Source organism: Coenobita brevimanus, chromosome 48, assembly GCF_032717465.1.
Source record: "Coenobita brevimanus isolate Jiangsu-jjx chromosome 48, ASM3271746v2, whole genome shotgun sequence".
Taxonomy (NCBI): Eukaryota; Metazoa; Arthropoda; class Malacostraca; order Decapoda; family Coenobitidae; genus Coenobita; species Coenobita brevimanus.
Genome location: NC_137001.1, coordinates 22,465,657 through 22,483,008, shown reverse-complemented (window position 1 = coordinate 22,483,008; position 17,352 = coordinate 22,465,657). Strand labels below are relative to the sequence as shown.

Below are 17,352 nucleotides of genomic sequence, written 5' to 3'. Positions count from 1 at the left end.
AATCCCCAGTAAGGAGGATGATTGACTGCAGGGAAAGGACAACCTCAAGCCTGCGATACACTGGGTTATGTCCAGAGCCTGGCATTACTACTATATACTACTTTTTTGTATTTTCTTACTTTTTCCTGGTTATTTTGTTATTCTTTGGGGAGACTTTAAAAACCGAACAACTTAAATGTCGCCTTCGTTACCTCCTTCACTATGGGGGGCGTTTCCAAGATGAATAAAATAGTCTAATATTATTGGTACAGCATGACGAATATATCCCCAATCTGAGAGGGCTAGAACACTGATATTTTCCTTACACAGTCTAAAGAGGCCCACTACAATACATCTGTTCTAACCTGACAAAATTCCTAACCCCTTTCAGTTCAGGTGATGGCCAAGTGTAGTCACATAGCAGGGAAAATTTGACTAGTAACCAAGGAAGACTCATCCCTGCCTCATAGGTCTCACTGAAATTCATAAAACCACAATTTAGTATTCAAGTTGTGAGTTACTTAGTGCCATCAGTTGAAAATAAACCAGCTATAGTTAGTCCTTACTTGAAGTTGCTGTACTCTATTAAAGTTGCTGATGAATTAACACCTCTCTTCCCTTAAAATTGCTCATGATTGTAGTGTTAAAGTGGAACAATTTTTATTTTTCTGCCTTTAACCTTTTGATTGGTGCTGGAGGGGCATACATTCATGTGATGGTATGCTATAACCAGACAGCTAAACTGCTTAATCATACAAATGTCCCTCAACTTCCTACTTCCCTATAGGAGGAGGATGGGCTGCAGGACGAGAGCAACTTCAGCCTGCAGTGTACAGGGTTCATGCCAGATGAGCTTGGGGTTGCAACTATTACTACTACTACTACTACTACTACCATAACTACTAATACCTGCAAATAACCTAGACTTCACCTGAGAACTGACTTTAGCTTCCAATCTAGAGACCTCTGAGGAACATAAAACCAAATTAAGAAGTTATACTCTCTTTAATACAGCATCTGAATGACAAAATATTAAAATGCCTACATGTCCAACATAAACACTATATACACAAACAGTAATTAATAACAGTGCAGTATTTCTCCCCTTGGGGCCAAGGTGCAAATGAATGTGTGTGTGTGGATGAGTAAACTGGGAGTGTGTGGTCATGTCTCAGCTACCTCCCTTTATAGATAGATAGATAGTATTATATCACAGAATCTTAGATCATACTGTATACTTTATGTCACACTGTAAAAAAAGTATCAATGAAGAGGGGTCCACTGATTTCAGAAATGTTTGGTCACTACACTGCATGATGCCTTGTATGTGAATATACTATGTGAGGGCAGCGAGGGACGCCTTCATGTGGTGGCACTGATATATCCTGGCAGCTCCAGTGCCTGGTTATATAAACGTCCCTCACTTCTCTCTCCCTATCTCCAGAGAAGAGGAATGTGAACTGCAGAAGGGCAACTTCATTGGGTTTATGTTTAGATGAGTTTGAAGCCACAACAACAGCAACAGCATGAACTCTGCAAATGCCACGTCAAACACCAAACAGACAAGTGAGGGACTGAGATGGGTGGTGCTTTACTAGGCCTTTGCACAGATTTTATACATACATATACAGGTCACTTGACAGGGCTAACTGGGCAGCTGTACATTCTTTGAAAATAAGAAACAATCTGACACCACAGAAAATGGCTACAGCAAAATGTCTGATCATTCTACTCCACAATGGTCAACCTGCCATACATCACTTGCCTGAGACATTTCTTAATCAGTCATGTCAACATATGCACATTCATATGACAATACACTAATTATTTTTCTTAGGACATCGCAAGTTACATGTAATTCAAAGTAAGACTGCTGTTCCAGAATGTTATAACCTTTTCCAAAAATGCAGTACTGTAAATTGAGCAAAACTGGTAAATTAGCCCTACAGGAATCAAAGGAGCTTCAAAAAACATTTTTCTGTATTGTAATTTACTAACTTCATGGCAAAATAAACATATAAAAGGTGACTTAAAAAAGGACTTGCTATATCTCCTACTGCCTATGACCAGTCTTTTATTGCAGTGTGTCCAGGCATCTCAAAAAGAACAGATCTTGAAATTGGCTATCTGTTATTGTGTTTTTAGCTTTTCTTACAAGGAAAAATCTTGCAAGCCTCTGGCCTTTGATTCCTTCTCCCTTGCATTACACAAAAAAGGTATCATGGTTCTGGAAAGTGATGCCTTCATGTGGTGACATCAATACAAATGGGCGGTGGAGCTGCTCAGTTATACAAATGTTCCTCAACTCCAATCCCTTCCCTTTGACGGCAGGATGGTGGGTTGCAAGAGTGGGACAACTTCAGCCTGCACTCCTCTGGGTTCATGTTCTGATAAGCCTGGGGTTTCAGCTACTACAACAACTACCGTTCAACTAGGATATCATTAATCCCCTCCTGTATGATACTTTTTTTCATCAAATGTACACAGTTGCATGACACTGAAATATACACCAATTCAGCTATAGGCCTGTACCATGTGTATGTATAGTCACTGTTCCTTATCATACACAATCCTATGCACTCTACTATTCACTGTTCTGTTTCTTGAGTAACATTTGTCCTTTTGGCTTGAATTTAGAGTTAATAACCCGCTGCCTCTCCTCCTCTGCTTCTCTCTGCTGGTTGGCATGACGATCAATCGCAAACTTAGTCTCCTTCCACAGCTGTAGCACTTTAGCCTGATGGTAAAAAAAAATAATAATAATGATCTATAATGATAATAATAATAATAATACTGTCATAATAATTGTATCATACTGTTTATAAAGGCTCCAGCACACTACCATGCATCTGCCTTGGTCATCTAATGGTGGCTCTCCATGCTGCTTCATCTCTGGCAGTCTCCCTATTCAGTCCCTTATTCCTGAGGTCACACTCATAATAACAATACAGCAGTAATAATAATAATCTATTTACCTATCTATCTATAGCCAGACACCACAATTCCATAAGGGGTGGTCGTTCGACTTTGAGTATCAATCAATCAATCAATCATTTCCTGTGGCACCCTCGGGGATGCATAGGGCCTCGATGAACTCACACCACCACATCCTATCTTGTGCTAACTCCTCAAGATCTCCCCAACACTCATCTCCAGCTTCCCGTCTCATTGTCCTCACCCACGTCTCTTTTGGCCTTCCTCTACCTCTCCTACCAAGTGCCACCCACCCTGGTGTACCTCGTACTATTCCCTGTCTCCTATACACATGTCCTAGCCACTTCCATCGTGAGAACCTAACATATTCATCGACCGGCTGCACTCCCGTTATTTCTCTAATTCTACTATTTGGTATCCTTTCCCACCATTTAACTCCTAATATTCTTCTAAGTGCTTTGTTTTCAAACACCAAGAATTTATTTTCCATAGTCACTGTGCTGTACCATGACTTGTGTCCATAAATTAAGATACTCCTAACCATTACCTTATAAAGTTTGATTTTTGTATGCACAGAAAAATTGTTATTATTCCAAACATTTTTAAGCATTCCCATTGCCTGATTAGCCTTCTTTAACCTTTCCTCGAATTCAAAGTTCAAAGAATCATCCTTGGCTAAATAAGTACCTAAATATTTAAACCTATCAACTTGCTTTACAACCATACCTCCAGTTACACATTCCTGCGCATTTTCCATATTCATATTGATTATTTCAGTTTTTCCACAATTAATAACCAAACCCACCTTGCGACCTTCACTCACCAAACAGTCCAACACTCTCTGCATCTCTTCTGGCCCATCACAAATCAAAACTATATCATCTGCATAATCTAAATCCAAAAGTTTCCTGTTCTCTCCCCAAAGTATACCTGCACCGGTTTCTGTTCCAACGCGTTTCATAATGTAATCAATGACCAATATAAATAGTAAAGGCGATAGAACACCATCTTGAATTACTCAGGACTTGACTTCAAACGAATCACTCAGACAACCATCAACCATCACTTTACAAAATGTGTCCTCATGCATGTTCATAATGACCCTCACAAACTCCTCTGGTATTCCATAATGTCTCATGATCTTCCCCATAGTCTCTCTCGAAACACTATCAAAAGCCTTTTCAAAATCAACACAACAAAGACTTAACGGTACTCTCATTTCATTAACTTGCTGCATCAAATGCCTAACTATAAAGATCTGATCATTGCAACCACGTCCTTTTCTAAAACTAGCCTGTTCATCCCTCAGAATACCCTCAACCACCGGCTCCAACCTATTTAACAACACTCTACTGAAAACTTTCAAAGCTATCGGTGACAAAGAGATTCCCCTCCAATTACCACATTCACTCAGGTCTCCCTTCTTCGGAACTTTAACAATTACACCGTTCTTCCAAACTGATGGTAGAAACTCCGTCACCCATATCTTATTGAATAGCTTGGTCAAGATCATTATTAATCTATCCCCCTCCACTTTAAACATTTCTGGAAATAAACCATCCTCCCCTGGTGCCTTATTATTCTTTGAGTATAATAATAATAATAATAATAATAATAACAATACTGTAATAATAATAATAATAAAATAATTACTCTAACCAACATATTACAAGGAAGGTGCACCAGCCATACAATACAACCCCCTCTGCTCACCGTCACTTCTCTCTGGTTTTTTGCCCGCTTCCTCTGGCCAGTGCGTAGTGGTGTGGGCCGGCCATCCATGAAGGTGTAGTCTGGGCCGTCCACCAGCGGGCCACTCGCACCCATAGATGTCTCAAATCCACCACTGCAAGGACAACATCAGCATTACCCCTTTCAAGCTAACAATTTTTTCACCTAACCTAACCTAACTTAACCTAGCAATTTAACCTAACCCAACCTAGCAATTTAACCTAACCTAATTTAACCTATAAAATTAACCTGACCTAACCTAGCAATTTAACATAACCTGATCTAGTAATTTAACCTAACCTAATCTAGGAATTTAACCTAACCTAATCTAGGAATTTAACTCAACCTAACCTAGAAAATTAACCTAACCTAATCTGGCAATTTTACCTAACCTTATCTAGGAATTTAACTCAACCTTACCTAGGAATTTAACTCAACCTAACCTAGCAATTTAAACTAACCTACTCTAGCAATTGAACTTAACCTATCCTAACTTAACCAGGATGCACATAAGTTTTATTAAGTTAGCCATTATGTCGTGAAATTAAACATCAAGAAAACAAGACCATCAATAAACATCATTTATATCCAGAAAATAAAGCAGAAAAAGTAAATGAATTTGGGTAGATTTGAGTCTCTTTCATTATGCCTGGGGAAAAAAAAACATTGGTGAGGCATAAAGATGATGATGATAACAATGGAGGGAAAATATCAACAGAAAATCACTGTTTACCACCATGAAAAGAAAAAAAAATACAGATAAACAGAAAACACACTGAATGAATAGGAACTGAATCGGTATGGTCTTTCTGCTGCTTAAGGTTAAAACGTAGGGTATATTTATCCTGTCTGAAACTGCACATTGAGCAAAACTGCCTCACACAATTATAAGCATTTTGCTCTAACATGACCTAAAACTTTCATCTCTCAATCCTGACTGGGGAGTTACAGCAACAGATAAACACAAGGGTACGGTACTAGCCATGAAAAAGTGTTCTGGGAAGGACATACCTGTAGAGCCACATTAGTCTTATTTTTCCACTGAGCTACACGAAATTGGCTTCAAAAGATCAAAACTTGGGCCAAGTAAGCGTAAATGAAGTATAGTAAACGCTAAAAATTAACCCATATAAATACAGTACCTTTTCGGAAATGTATTGCTCAACACGGTATGAGAGGTAGAGAGGCACCGGCGGGGAACAAGCCTCACTCCACCTGCAAGGAGATATACAGGTTAACACTAAACTAATAAATACCTACGTTATCAAAAACTTATACCGCCAAATATCGAGAGAAACTGAGAGCAATAAAGCATTAAATACCTTGCATTACAAACAGGGTCCTCTGCATACACCCTGCCATTGTTTATGTTTTGGAAAGGAGAATTCGGCAACTGGATGAAGAGGGATTTTGAATATGTTTTTCTTCGTTATAACCTAATATGCTGAATTAGATGGATTATTGCTATAATTCTTATAACTTTTTATATCCAAAAGGCAAAAGAATTGGGTAATATAAACTCGCTGGTGCGCAGGTGTAGCCGGAATGTTGAAAGTTGAATACGTTTATTTAGGGGCTGGTAAATCGCCCAGTGTTAACAAAATGCCGGAGGAGATGACCACGAGCGAATCGTCCCCGCATTTTGGGGGAGCACAATGCTGCCTTGTTCACAATAATTCAGCATTTCAAGTGGGATCAAGGGTCTTATAATTGATCCACCCCAAGCCCCCCCTTAACTATGCCACTGGTTATGACGGTGTAGGGTGTACCTCCACTGGGGTACAGTACAGTTTGCTCCCACTATTTTAATGAGAGCTACGGCCTACCTCTACTATTTTCATAAGAGGTTATCTTACCCCACAGTTTTGAAACAGGAATAAAGTCTTACGTTCTCCTGTGATGTTAAATATATCCTGCTCGATCCTTGCCTGAGGGAGTGGCAGCTTTCTCTCTCTCCAGACGATTTTGTTTACTTTGGAGAAACCGTCTGTAATGTCAAGGTTAGAGACAGTGTTCATGATGCCCTCGCAGCCTGACTACCCCCTAAACTGAAGCAAATCGTCTCAAGGCAGCAAGAACTTAATACATGTCACTAGTCCTTTTCTAACTCCTTCTAAGCCTAATTTCGTCATCGGGCTGAAAAGTACAAGAAAATGCAGTGTGTGTGTTGTTTTAATTTCTCACTATAAGTGTGTGTTGACGGTGCAGCATAGGTCATCATAAGCCGCCAATGACACTCCCCTTGAGCTTGTGATTTTAAGGTATGTAGCCGACTGTAATGTTTTACCTGTGGACAGTGGACACGGCTTTACCTTTCTTTATTACCTTGTCCTTTTTTTGTTTTTTTATTTCTATCTTTATTTTCCATATTATATTTTTACTTTTTTATCTTTTACATTCTATTTTTTTTTTTTTTAGACTGACCAGCTGATATAATTACTGATACTATTATGTTGTTTTGTGTTTAGTCTTTATAAGGAACTCTGTAAACTGCTGTCACCTCTTGCCATATATTTGAACTTGCAAACTGCGTAATAATGCAGTAAAGTTGCCTAAAACTGTTGCAACAAATAAAGATGATGATGCATTGAGTAGAGTAATACGTGAGAGAGAGAGAGAGAGAGAGAGAGAGAGAGAGAGAGAGAGAGAGGAGTTGGAGGGGCGAGGGAGGAGGGAGAGGAATAGACAGTGAGAGAGGGGTTGGAGGGGATAGGAAAGTCGTAGGTAGGAAGAGGCGGGAGAGGGGAGAGGAAGATGGAGAGGAGAGAGAGAGAGAGAGAGAGAGAGAGAGAGAGAGAGAGAGAGAGAGAGAGAGAGAGAGAGAGAGAGAAACAGTACCGGGAGACAAACACGACACAAATTAAAGATAGTTTATTGAGTTAATTAGGATGACTCAGTTCCGTTAGATGAAGACTTTGGCCTGTATTTTCCCTAACACCTTTTCCTGTGCAATTTAGTTTGCTTATTACACCTTATTGTCCTCTTCTGTGTTATATAAATCCTTCCAATATCGCCATACTCTGCATAAAGCTCCCTAACACCTTTTCCTAAGCGATTTATTTTGCTTATTACACCTTACCGTCCTCTTCCGTTACATAAATCCTTCCAATATCGTCATACTCTGCATAAAGCTCCCTAACACCTTTTCCTAAGCGATTTAGTTTGCTTATTACACCTTACCGTCCTCTTCCGTGTTACATAAATCCTTCCAATATCGTCATACTCTGCATATAGCTCCCTAGTACCTTTTCCTAAGCGATTTATTTTCCTTATTACATCTTACTGTCCTCTTCTGTGTTACATAAATCCTTCCAATATCGTCATACTCTGCATACAGCTCCCTAGTACCTTTTCCTAAGCGATTTATTTTCCTTATTACACCTTACTGTCCTCTTCTGTTACATAAATCCTTCAAATATCACCATACGCTGCAAAAATAACGCACAAAAAGATATTAACCAGTCACATCCAAAAATAAATCGCTAAGGAAGAGGTGTTAGGGAGATTCCTTAACCACAAATGGCAGAATTAGTTGCCATTTTGGTCTCCGGAAAGGCCACCAGTCCTTTACCACTCATCCACTCTTTTCACTCTAACTTAGCCTAATATTGCCATCGCTCCATCTTGAATGCTGAGTTGTGACAATGAATTAACACTAGAATATGATGCTAGTCACGAAGAAGTGCCATGGAATGTATGTATAGTCTTTCATATACCCTTTTCACTCTAACTTGGTCTAAAATTGCCATCTCTCCATTTTGAATACTGAGTTGTAAGATCAGATTAACGCTTGAATATGATCCTAGTCACGAAGAAGTGCTATGGAAAGGATGTAGAATATGATGCTAGTCACGAAGAAGTGCTATGGAAAGGTTGTAGAATATGATGTTAGTCACGAGGAAGTGCTATGGAAAGGTTGTAGAATATGATGCTATAGTCACGAAATGCTATGGAAAGGATGTAGAATATGATGCTAGTCACGAAATGCTATGGAAAGGATGTAGAATATGTTGCTAGTCACGAAGAAGTGCTCTGGAAAGGTTGTAGAATATGATGCTAGTCACGAAGAAGTGCTAAGGAAAGGTTGTAGAATATGATGCTAATCAAGAAGAAGTGCTATGGAAAGGATGTAGAATACGATGTTAGTCACGAAGAGTGCCATGGAAATGTAGAACTGTGTTGTATTTTCATTTTCTGCCAGTAATCTTTAAAATTTGATTAGCACCAGAGAATCATGCTAGTCACGAAGAAGTGCTATGGAAAGGCTTTAGAGGAGTAATACTTTCCTTGTCTATCACTGAACTAAATGAAATAAGCTGCAAAAGGTCGAAAATCTGAGCCAAATTCAGGTGAGAGGGCTATACTGTTTTTAACTCGGCCTAAAATTGCCATCTCTCCATTTTGAATACTGAGTTGCAACAATGGATTAACACTAGAATATGATGCTAGTCACCATGAAGTTCTATGGAAAGGATGTAGAACCGTAGAATTTTCTTCGTCTATCACTGAACTACGTGAAATAAGCTGCAAAAGGACGAAAATCTGGGCCAGGTTAAGGTGACAATATAACAAGATTAGACAGTCATCACAGAGCTATGGCGGAATTAATGCAGTCAGTTTTTAAAAGCCTATCTCTTTGAAACTTAAAGAATACGTGAAATTGTATTATTAAAATGTCCCCTTATGATTAAAATTGAAAATCGCCTAACAGACAGCTTGTAAAACACCTGACATTTCAAATCAAGTCAATATTTTAAGATGAGCAACTTTGTATTTCATAACAATGTTGCTCAGAGCCCTCCAAGAGCAGAGAGAGAGAGAGAGAGAGAGAGAGAAACATTTATAGACTCGTAGGCATGGGCGCTGGTAAACATTTAAGTACAGGGTGTGGTGTACAGGTAAACATTAAGTACAGAGTGTAGAGGTGTCAGGGTTAAGTACAGGGTGTGGTGGGACGTGTACAAGTAATAATTAAGTACAGGGTGTGGTGTGGAGGTGTACAAGTAATAATTATGTACAGGGCGTGGTGTACAGGTAAACATTTAAGTACAGAGTGTAGAAGTGTAGCATATTAAGTACACAGTGCAGTGGTGTAGCATGTAAGAATTTGGATATCCGTTCCCGCCACTGCTTCAGGGTGTGGTGTACATGTAAACATAAAGTACTGGGCGTGGTGTACAGATAAAACATACAGGGTGTAGAAGTGTAGCATATTAGGTACACGGTTCAGTGGTGTAGCATGCAAGACTCTGGATATCCGTTCCCGCCACTGCTTCAGGGTGTGGTGTACATGTAAACATTAAGCACAGGGCGTGGCGTACAGGTAAACATTTAAGTACAGGGTGTAGAAGTGTAGCATATTAAGCACACGGTGTAGTGGTGTAGCATGTAAGACTCCGGATATCCGTGGCCGCCACTGCATCGTCGAACTGATTGCCGTTTTGATCGACGCAATAGGCCAACAATCCACGTCTTTGCCATGGGTAGAACTCACCATCAGGGCAGCACAGGGGCTTACTAGCTCCCAAGCCATTCTCCTCCATGATATATCGCCGACGTGCACAGTCTGTAGGAGAGGGAGAGCTGAGGATGGTGCATGAGTAAGAGATTGAGTGGGAGAGGAGAGAAAGGGTGTGTGTGTGTTAGTTGAGGATTGTGCAGAGAAGTGATTGTGAGAGACTGACAAGGAGAGGAGAGAGAGGGGTGTGTGTGTGAGTTGGTTGAGGATTGCGCAGAGAAGTGATTGTGAGAGACTGACAAGGAGAGGAGAGAGAGGGGTGTGTGTGTTGGTTGAGGATTGTGCAGAGAAGTGATTGTGAGAGACTGACAAGGAGAGGAGAGAGAGGGGTGTGTGCGTTGGTTGAGGATTGTGCAGAGAAGTGATTGAGAGACTGACAAGGAGAGGAGAGAGAGGGGTGTGTGTGTGTGTTGGTTGAGGATTGTGCAGAGAAGTGATTGTGAGAGACTGACAAGGAGAGGAGAGAGAGGGGTGTGTGTGTGTGTTGGTTGAGGATTGTGCAGAGAAGTGATTGTGAGAGACTGACAAGGAGAGGAGAAAGATGTGTGCATTGAAAGGGAAATAAGAGAATGACTATAAGAGTGTACGTGAGTGAGGTGGAAAGCATTGTGTGAGAGACTGACTAAGAGAGGAGAAAGAAGGATGTGTGGGTTGTAGGGAAAATAAGAGAATGACTATAAGAGTGTACGTGAGTGAGGTGGAAAGAATGGAGTGTGAGACTAACTAGGAGAGGAGAGAGGGGTGTGTGATTTGGAAGAAATAAGAGACTGACACTGAAGCAGGGTGAAAGTATGCTAAAGATGATGATAATGATGATGAGAATGCTGCTGCTGTTGATGATGATGGTAATAACAATGATAATGAGGGTGATGATATATGCCTCTAGAATTCAAAACCACTTACTGCACGTCATTGTGGAAGCCTTATCGATGGTTGGGTAAAGTTTTCAGTGATGATGATGATAATGATGATGATAATGAAAATAATGGTAATGATGCTGACGATGATGATAAATGTCCCTAAAGTTCATTACAACATACTGCACGTTATTGTATAAGTTTGATCGATGGTTGGGTAAAGTTATGAATGATGATTATGATGATGATAATGATGATGATGATGATGGTGATGATATATGCCTCTAGAATTCATTTTCACTTACTGCACGTCATTGTGGAAGCTTGATCGATGGTTGGGTAAAGTTTTTGTGATGATGATGATAATGATGATGATGATGGTGATGATATATGCCTCTAGAATTCATTTTCACTTACTGCACGTCATTGTGGAAGCCTTATCGATGGTTGTGGTAAAATTTTCAATGGGGTTGCCGTAGATGTCAGCACAGTAAGCCATCGCCCCCTCACGCTGTACCGCCTCATAATAGCCGTCCGGGGAACAAGATGGCCGACCGTTCTCTGTAAACAATGAAAATGGTGGATGGAGAGTGAAAGACTAACGAGGAGAGTGTATGTGAGTGAGGTGGAAGGGGAGAGGGAGGTGGTGAAGGACTAACGAGGAGAGTGTGTGTGAGTGAGGTGGAGGGAGGAGGGGAAGGGGGAGACCAAGGATTAGATGAGGGATGGAGTGGAGAGGTTTAAGAGAGAGGGTGTGAGTTGGAGGGAGGATGAGACTAACGAGGAGAGTGTATTTGAGAGAGATGGAGGGGGGAGAGGGAGGGAAATAGTGAGGGACTAACGAGGAGAGTGTGTGTGAGTGAGGTGGAGGGGGAGAGGGAAGGGGAGAGTGAGGGATGAATGAGGAGAGTGTATGTGAGTGAGCTGGAAGAGGGGAAGAGGAAGGGATGGAATGGAGAGGTATATGAGAGAGGAGGGTGTGAGCTGGAGAGAGAACGAGAGACTAACGAGGAGAGTGTATGTAACTGAGGTGGAGGGGGAGGGGGAGGGAGAGAGTGAGGGACTAACGAGGAGGGTGTATGTGAGTGAAGTGGAAGGGGGAAGAGGGAGGGGAGAGCAAGGATTAGGTGAGGGATGGAGTGGAGAAGTTTAAGAGAGAGGATGTGACTTGGAGGGAGAACGAGAAATAGATAGATAGATAGATTTTATACCTGCAATCACTAGCATGGTCCCTCCTCCCTGACTGTCCCACAAGGCTTGGCTCCTGGTGCATGGATTTTTATAGTCTTCAAAATGCGTACTGGAGTCGACTGAAATGAAAATGGAAAAAGATGTTGATTTTAGTGCTGTAGGAGGTGTTGTAGTAATATTGGTAGCAGTTGTAGTAGTTGTATTATTATCATCTTTATTATTATTATTATTATTATTATGATGATGATGACATGGCAAGGCTGTTTGTTTGTTTGTTCTGTGTGTGTGTGTGTGTGTGTGTGTGTGTGTGTGTGTTTGTATGTATGTCCTTGTGCGTGTACGTGTATGTGCGTGCAAAATACTTACAACAAGGCAATTCGGTGAGAGAGGAGAATGGGAAGGGACCAACACTGAGTGAATTGGTGTCTTTATCGTAACAGTAGCACCGTTCCCCTATGCACTGTAGCGTGTCAAAGTTACCGTTGGACAGACACCGTAGGCCGCTCCATTCACCGTCGCCTTCAGCGTTCCTCATATCATGCCAGTACCGTGAACACGCTGTAGGGAGAGAGAGAGTAAGATTAAACTCTCACTGCCTGTCTCTCACCGTAGTTACTTTCGCCTAGAGAGAGAGAGAGAGAGAGATTTCACTGTCACTATCTCTCTCACCGTTCTTATTTTCACTATAGGGAGAGAGAGAGAAGCCTTCACTGTTACCCATTTCACTGTTACTGTCACCGTATTAGCTTCTACTACCGTGGACAGAGAGAGAGAGAGATTTATACTCATTTTCTTTCACTGTTGTTACTTTTACCTATGTTATGAGAGAGAGAGAGAGAGAGAGAGAGAGTATGGTTCATCAGATATAATTTTTTTTTGCACATTTAACAGTAGAAAAGGGTGAGAGAGAGAGAGAGAGAGAGAGAGAGAGAGAGAGAGAGAGAGAGAGAGACAGAGACAGAGAGAGAGAATCCGGTAATCACTCACAGCAATCCATGTCGTAATCCGAAATGGATGACTCGCCGAATATTCTTTTTCCCTCTTGATCCACGCAGTAGCACCTTCAGGAGAGAAATATTAATAATAATAATAATAAAGATTGTGTGAAATTCAGACTTAGTTGTGAGGATGAGTCTCCTTGGTTACTAGTCAAAATTACCCTCCAATCTCACTATGTAGCTGAAAAGAGGAAGTGCGGATCTTTGTTACGTGAGAAACAGGCTGCAGTCCACTGGGTTCACGTTCTGATGAGTATGTGGTGAGGCGTGGTGTGGTGTGGTGTGATGTGGTGTGATGTGGTGTTGAATTGTATGGTGTAGTGTGATGTGGCGTGGCGTGATGTGGTGTGGTGTGGTGCGCTGTTTGGTGTGGTGGTGTGATATAGTGTGGTTTGGTGCGGTACGATGCGATGTAGTATAGTTTGGTGTGATGTAATGAGTATAACAGTGTAGTATAGTGTAATATAACGCAATATACTCACGTGGCACTAGGACTACACTGCCTCGGCGCATATCTTCCGAAATCGTCACAAGATGGTCTCATTCTGCCTGGCCCCAGCGTGCCTGCGTCCACCTCATAATCATACCCCACCGATGCATTCACGCACGGCATGTCAGTGTCTGTGGGGCATAAGATTCACTAATTTACCCTCTACGGCAGGTGTTCTTAAATAGTGCCCTGATACCCCCAGGAGGTATCTAAATGGGTTCTTGGGGATATCCAGAAATGCATCCCGAAAAAAAAAAAAGAAGAACATTTTGATATTTAGAAGCCATGACTTACTGGTAACTACGAATAGTCAACAAAGGAATGATAACTGCTTTTGAAGCCCCTGATAATTTTGGGCGAAGAAGATCCAGGCTCTCTCAAAGGTGGCACAGATTGCATTCGAGCTGCTCACACCTTTCGCCACAACTTATCCATGTGAGACTGAATTCTCCAGGCTGGTCCAGATCAAACAAATCAATGACACAGTCTGGCAGTTGAACATGATATGTGTCTTGCACCGAGCCAGGTGTACTAGAGACGTGAGGCTTGGGAAATTTCATAAGAACAGGAGCACAAGGATCACGCGACCACAGTCAGTAATATGACGTTAAATGAGCGCAATTCCTGTTGTGTACAAAAATGTAGTGTGGGAAGCAATGACAGTGAAGAACTTATAATTTGTCTATGTATATTATTATGCTGAAACCAAGTATAAAGGAATCCATAGAGTTCAGGTGTTTGTTCACGGTCATTCTCTTTCATCTTTTTACTTGAAATTGAAAGCGAGAGGAGTAATAATATTCAAGAAGGGGTATCAGAATGACTTGGAGCTGACCCTTGGGGTATCGAGACCAAAAAAGTTTAAGAACCACTGTCTACGGCATTAAAACTCACTAATTAACACTCTATGGTAATTACTTTCTTATATTACATTTTCAGGCCAAGGCAAAGCGAAGGGAGTACTGTATAATAATCAAATTCTGTCATGCAAGAAGAAGAGATGGCAGTTTTGGGCCAAGGTGAAGTGGGGTAACGCATATTCTCTTGTTAATGTACACATCTTTTCCATAGCACTTCTTCGTGACTAGCGCAAAATTCCACTCTTAATCTACTGCCACAGCTCGGCATTCAAGATGGAGAGAAGGCAATTTTAGGCCAAGTTAGAGTGAAAAGAGTATAACTATATTCTACTGTTCCTCCACGTCACATCTTTTCCATAGCACTTCTTCGTGACTAACACCATATTCTAGTGTTAATCTATTACTACAACTCAGCATTCAAGATGGAGAGATGATAATTTTAGGCCAAGTTAGAGTGAAAAGAGTATAACAATATATTCTACTGTTCATCCACACATCCTTTCCATAGCACTTCTTCGTGACTAACACCATATTCTAGTGTTAATCTATTGTCACAACTCAGCATTCAAGATGGAGATATGGCAATTTTAGGCCAAGTTATAGCAAAGAGAGTATAGCATATTCTAGTGTTTGTTTTCCTTAGCAAGGCGGAACTCTACGTATTTTTTAACACTTCTTCGTGACTAACACCATATTCTAGTGTTACTCTACTGTCACAACTAAGCATTCAAGATGGAGAGATGGCAATATTAGGCCAAGTTAGAGTAAAGAGAGTATAGCATATTCTAGTGTTTGTTTTCCTTAGCAAAGCGGAAATGGGAGAAATGGAGTTCCCCCGAGCTAAGCCCTGTATTGGACTATATAGCCCCTATATAGCCCCGCTAGGGTTACAGGAGGGAGCTACCCCTCCCGGCACGGCAGCCCGGGCGAGGCTCGAACTTGCAATCCCCCGATCACAAGTCCAGCGCGCTACCACTGTGCTACCGCGCCCCCCTTAGCAAAGCGGAACTCTACGTAATTTTTAACACTTCTTCGTGACTAGCATCATATTCTAGTGTTAATCTATTGCTACAAGTGAGCATTCAAAATGGAGAGATGGCGATTTTAGGCCAAGTTGGAGTGAAAAGAGTAAAGTGACCAAAACAACGCTCACTTTTGACGCAGAGACCATCTCCTGTGTCACTTTCATCGCCTTGGCAGTACAGATGAGGTCCACACAGCTGGCTTGGGTAGGTCATGACGGATTGGGTGTAACAGGCATCACCTTCTTCTGTTGGGAAATGAAAGCAGAATTAAAATTGTGTGCGCACGGGTGTAAGTAGGTTAAAGACAGTGCGCAAAAGTGTAAGTGGGTTTAAAATTGAGTGCGCAGTTATAAGTAGGTTTAAAATTGTGCGTAAAGGTAGAAATACGTTTAAATTTGAGCGCGCAGTGTGGAAGTGGGTTTAAAACTGAATGCACGAAGGTGTACAGTGTGTAAGTAGGTTTAAGACAGTGCGCAAAAGTGTAATAGGGTTTAAAACTGAGTGCGCAGTTATAAGAAGGTTTAAAATTGAGTGCGCAATGTGGAAGTAGGTTTAAAATTGAGTGCGCAGTTATAAGAAGGTTTAAAATTGAGTGCGCAATGTGGAAGTAGGTTTAAAATTGAGTGCGCAGTGTGGAAGTAGGTTTAAAATTGAGTGCGCAGTGTGGAAGTAGGTTTAACATTGAATGAGCAGTTGTAAGTAGGTTTAAAACTGATTGCGCATGTGGAAGTAGGTTTAAAACTGATTGCGCAAAATGGAAGTAGGTTTAAAATTGAGTGCGCAGTGTGGAAGTAGGTTTAAAATTCAGTGCGCAGTTGTAAGTAGCTTTCAAATCGTGCGCAAAGGTGGAAGTAGGTTTAAAATTGAGTGCGCCGTTGTAAGTACGTTTCAAACTGAGTGCGCAAGTGTTTAAGTAGGTTTAAATTTGAGTGCGCAAAAGTGAACGGAGTATAGGCGTTAAGAAATTCAAAAAAATAGTCTAACTCACCTAGATATGAAATGCAGTTGGTGCCACAGTTGCAAATGTCTGTACTGAGGAAGCTTACTTGACTACTATCGCACATTGTGTTGTTTTGGTCCTGCGAACATGATGAATAAACAATATGGGTATACAGAGAATTTTGAAAGGGTGAAAATAAAAAAAACAATAAACCGAATAAACAAACCAATAGTATACCATAAAAGTATATCAAAACATATCTTGGTTAACCATGACAAAAAACAAAAACAACTCACATAAGGCAATTCGTTCTGCTCACATATCGCTGCTATGTCGTCACATAAGAAGCTCTCGGCCACATAGGTGCCCTCACCCCCCACTACCACCACCACAGCTACCACACTCCACCACAGCACATTGGCAGCCTGCATCTTGCTCTTGATAGTTGTAGTAGGAGGAGGAGGAGTGGAAATAATTATCATTGTAATCATCATCTGACTTTCACCATAGCACTAGAAAGCAGTGGAAATGAGTTATTTGAAAGAAGCCTGTGGAGTCACATGGAGAGACAGACTGACGAATGAGGATGTGAAGGAGTGTTGTGGTGTGGATGTGATAGGAAGCATTAGGAGAAACACATTGAGGTGGTTTGGCCATGTGGAGAGGATGGAGAGTGAGAGACTGACGAGGAGAGTGTATGTGAGTGAGGTGGATCTGGAGTTACATGGAGAGACAGACTGACGAATGAGGATGTGAAGGAGTGTTGTGGTGTGGATGTGATAGGAAGCATTAGGAGAAACACATTGAGGTGGTTTGGCTATGTGGAGAG

General features: G+C 41.2%; 2 protein-coding genes across 2 annotated transcripts; both read right to left on the bottom strand.

Annotated features, from left to right (window-relative positions):
- Window positions 1-986: 986 nt before the first annotated feature.
- mRpL52 (mitochondrial ribosomal protein L52) lies at window positions 987-6,008 on the bottom strand. The gene is made up of 4 exons (XM_080271897.1): window positions 5,967-6,008; window positions 5,787-5,859; window positions 4,627-4,759; window positions 987-2,716 (listed from the first exon to the last, which is right to left on the bottom strand). Exons 1-4 carry the CDS (start codon window positions 6,004-6,006, stop codon window positions 2,564-2,566), a joined length of 399 nt encoding a protein of 132 aa, XP_080128023.1. The 5' UTR covers window positions 6,007-6,008; the 3' UTR covers window positions 987-2,563.
- Window positions 6,009-10,004: 3,996 nt separating this feature from the next.
- On the bottom strand, window positions 10,005-16,954 carry LOC145399336 (thyroglobulin-like). The gene is made up of 9 exons (XM_080271992.1): window positions 16,820-16,954; window positions 16,572-16,662; window positions 15,712-15,828; window positions 13,691-13,829; window positions 13,198-13,271; window positions 12,577-12,768; window positions 12,231-12,329; window positions 11,437-11,580; window positions 10,005-10,210 (listed from the first exon to the last, which is right to left on the bottom strand). The coding sequence occupies exons 1-9, from the start codon at window positions 16,952-16,954 to the stop codon at window positions 10,005-10,007; spliced, it is 1,197 nt and encodes a 398-aa protein (XP_080128118.1).
- Window positions 16,955-17,352: the final 398 nt, after the last annotated feature.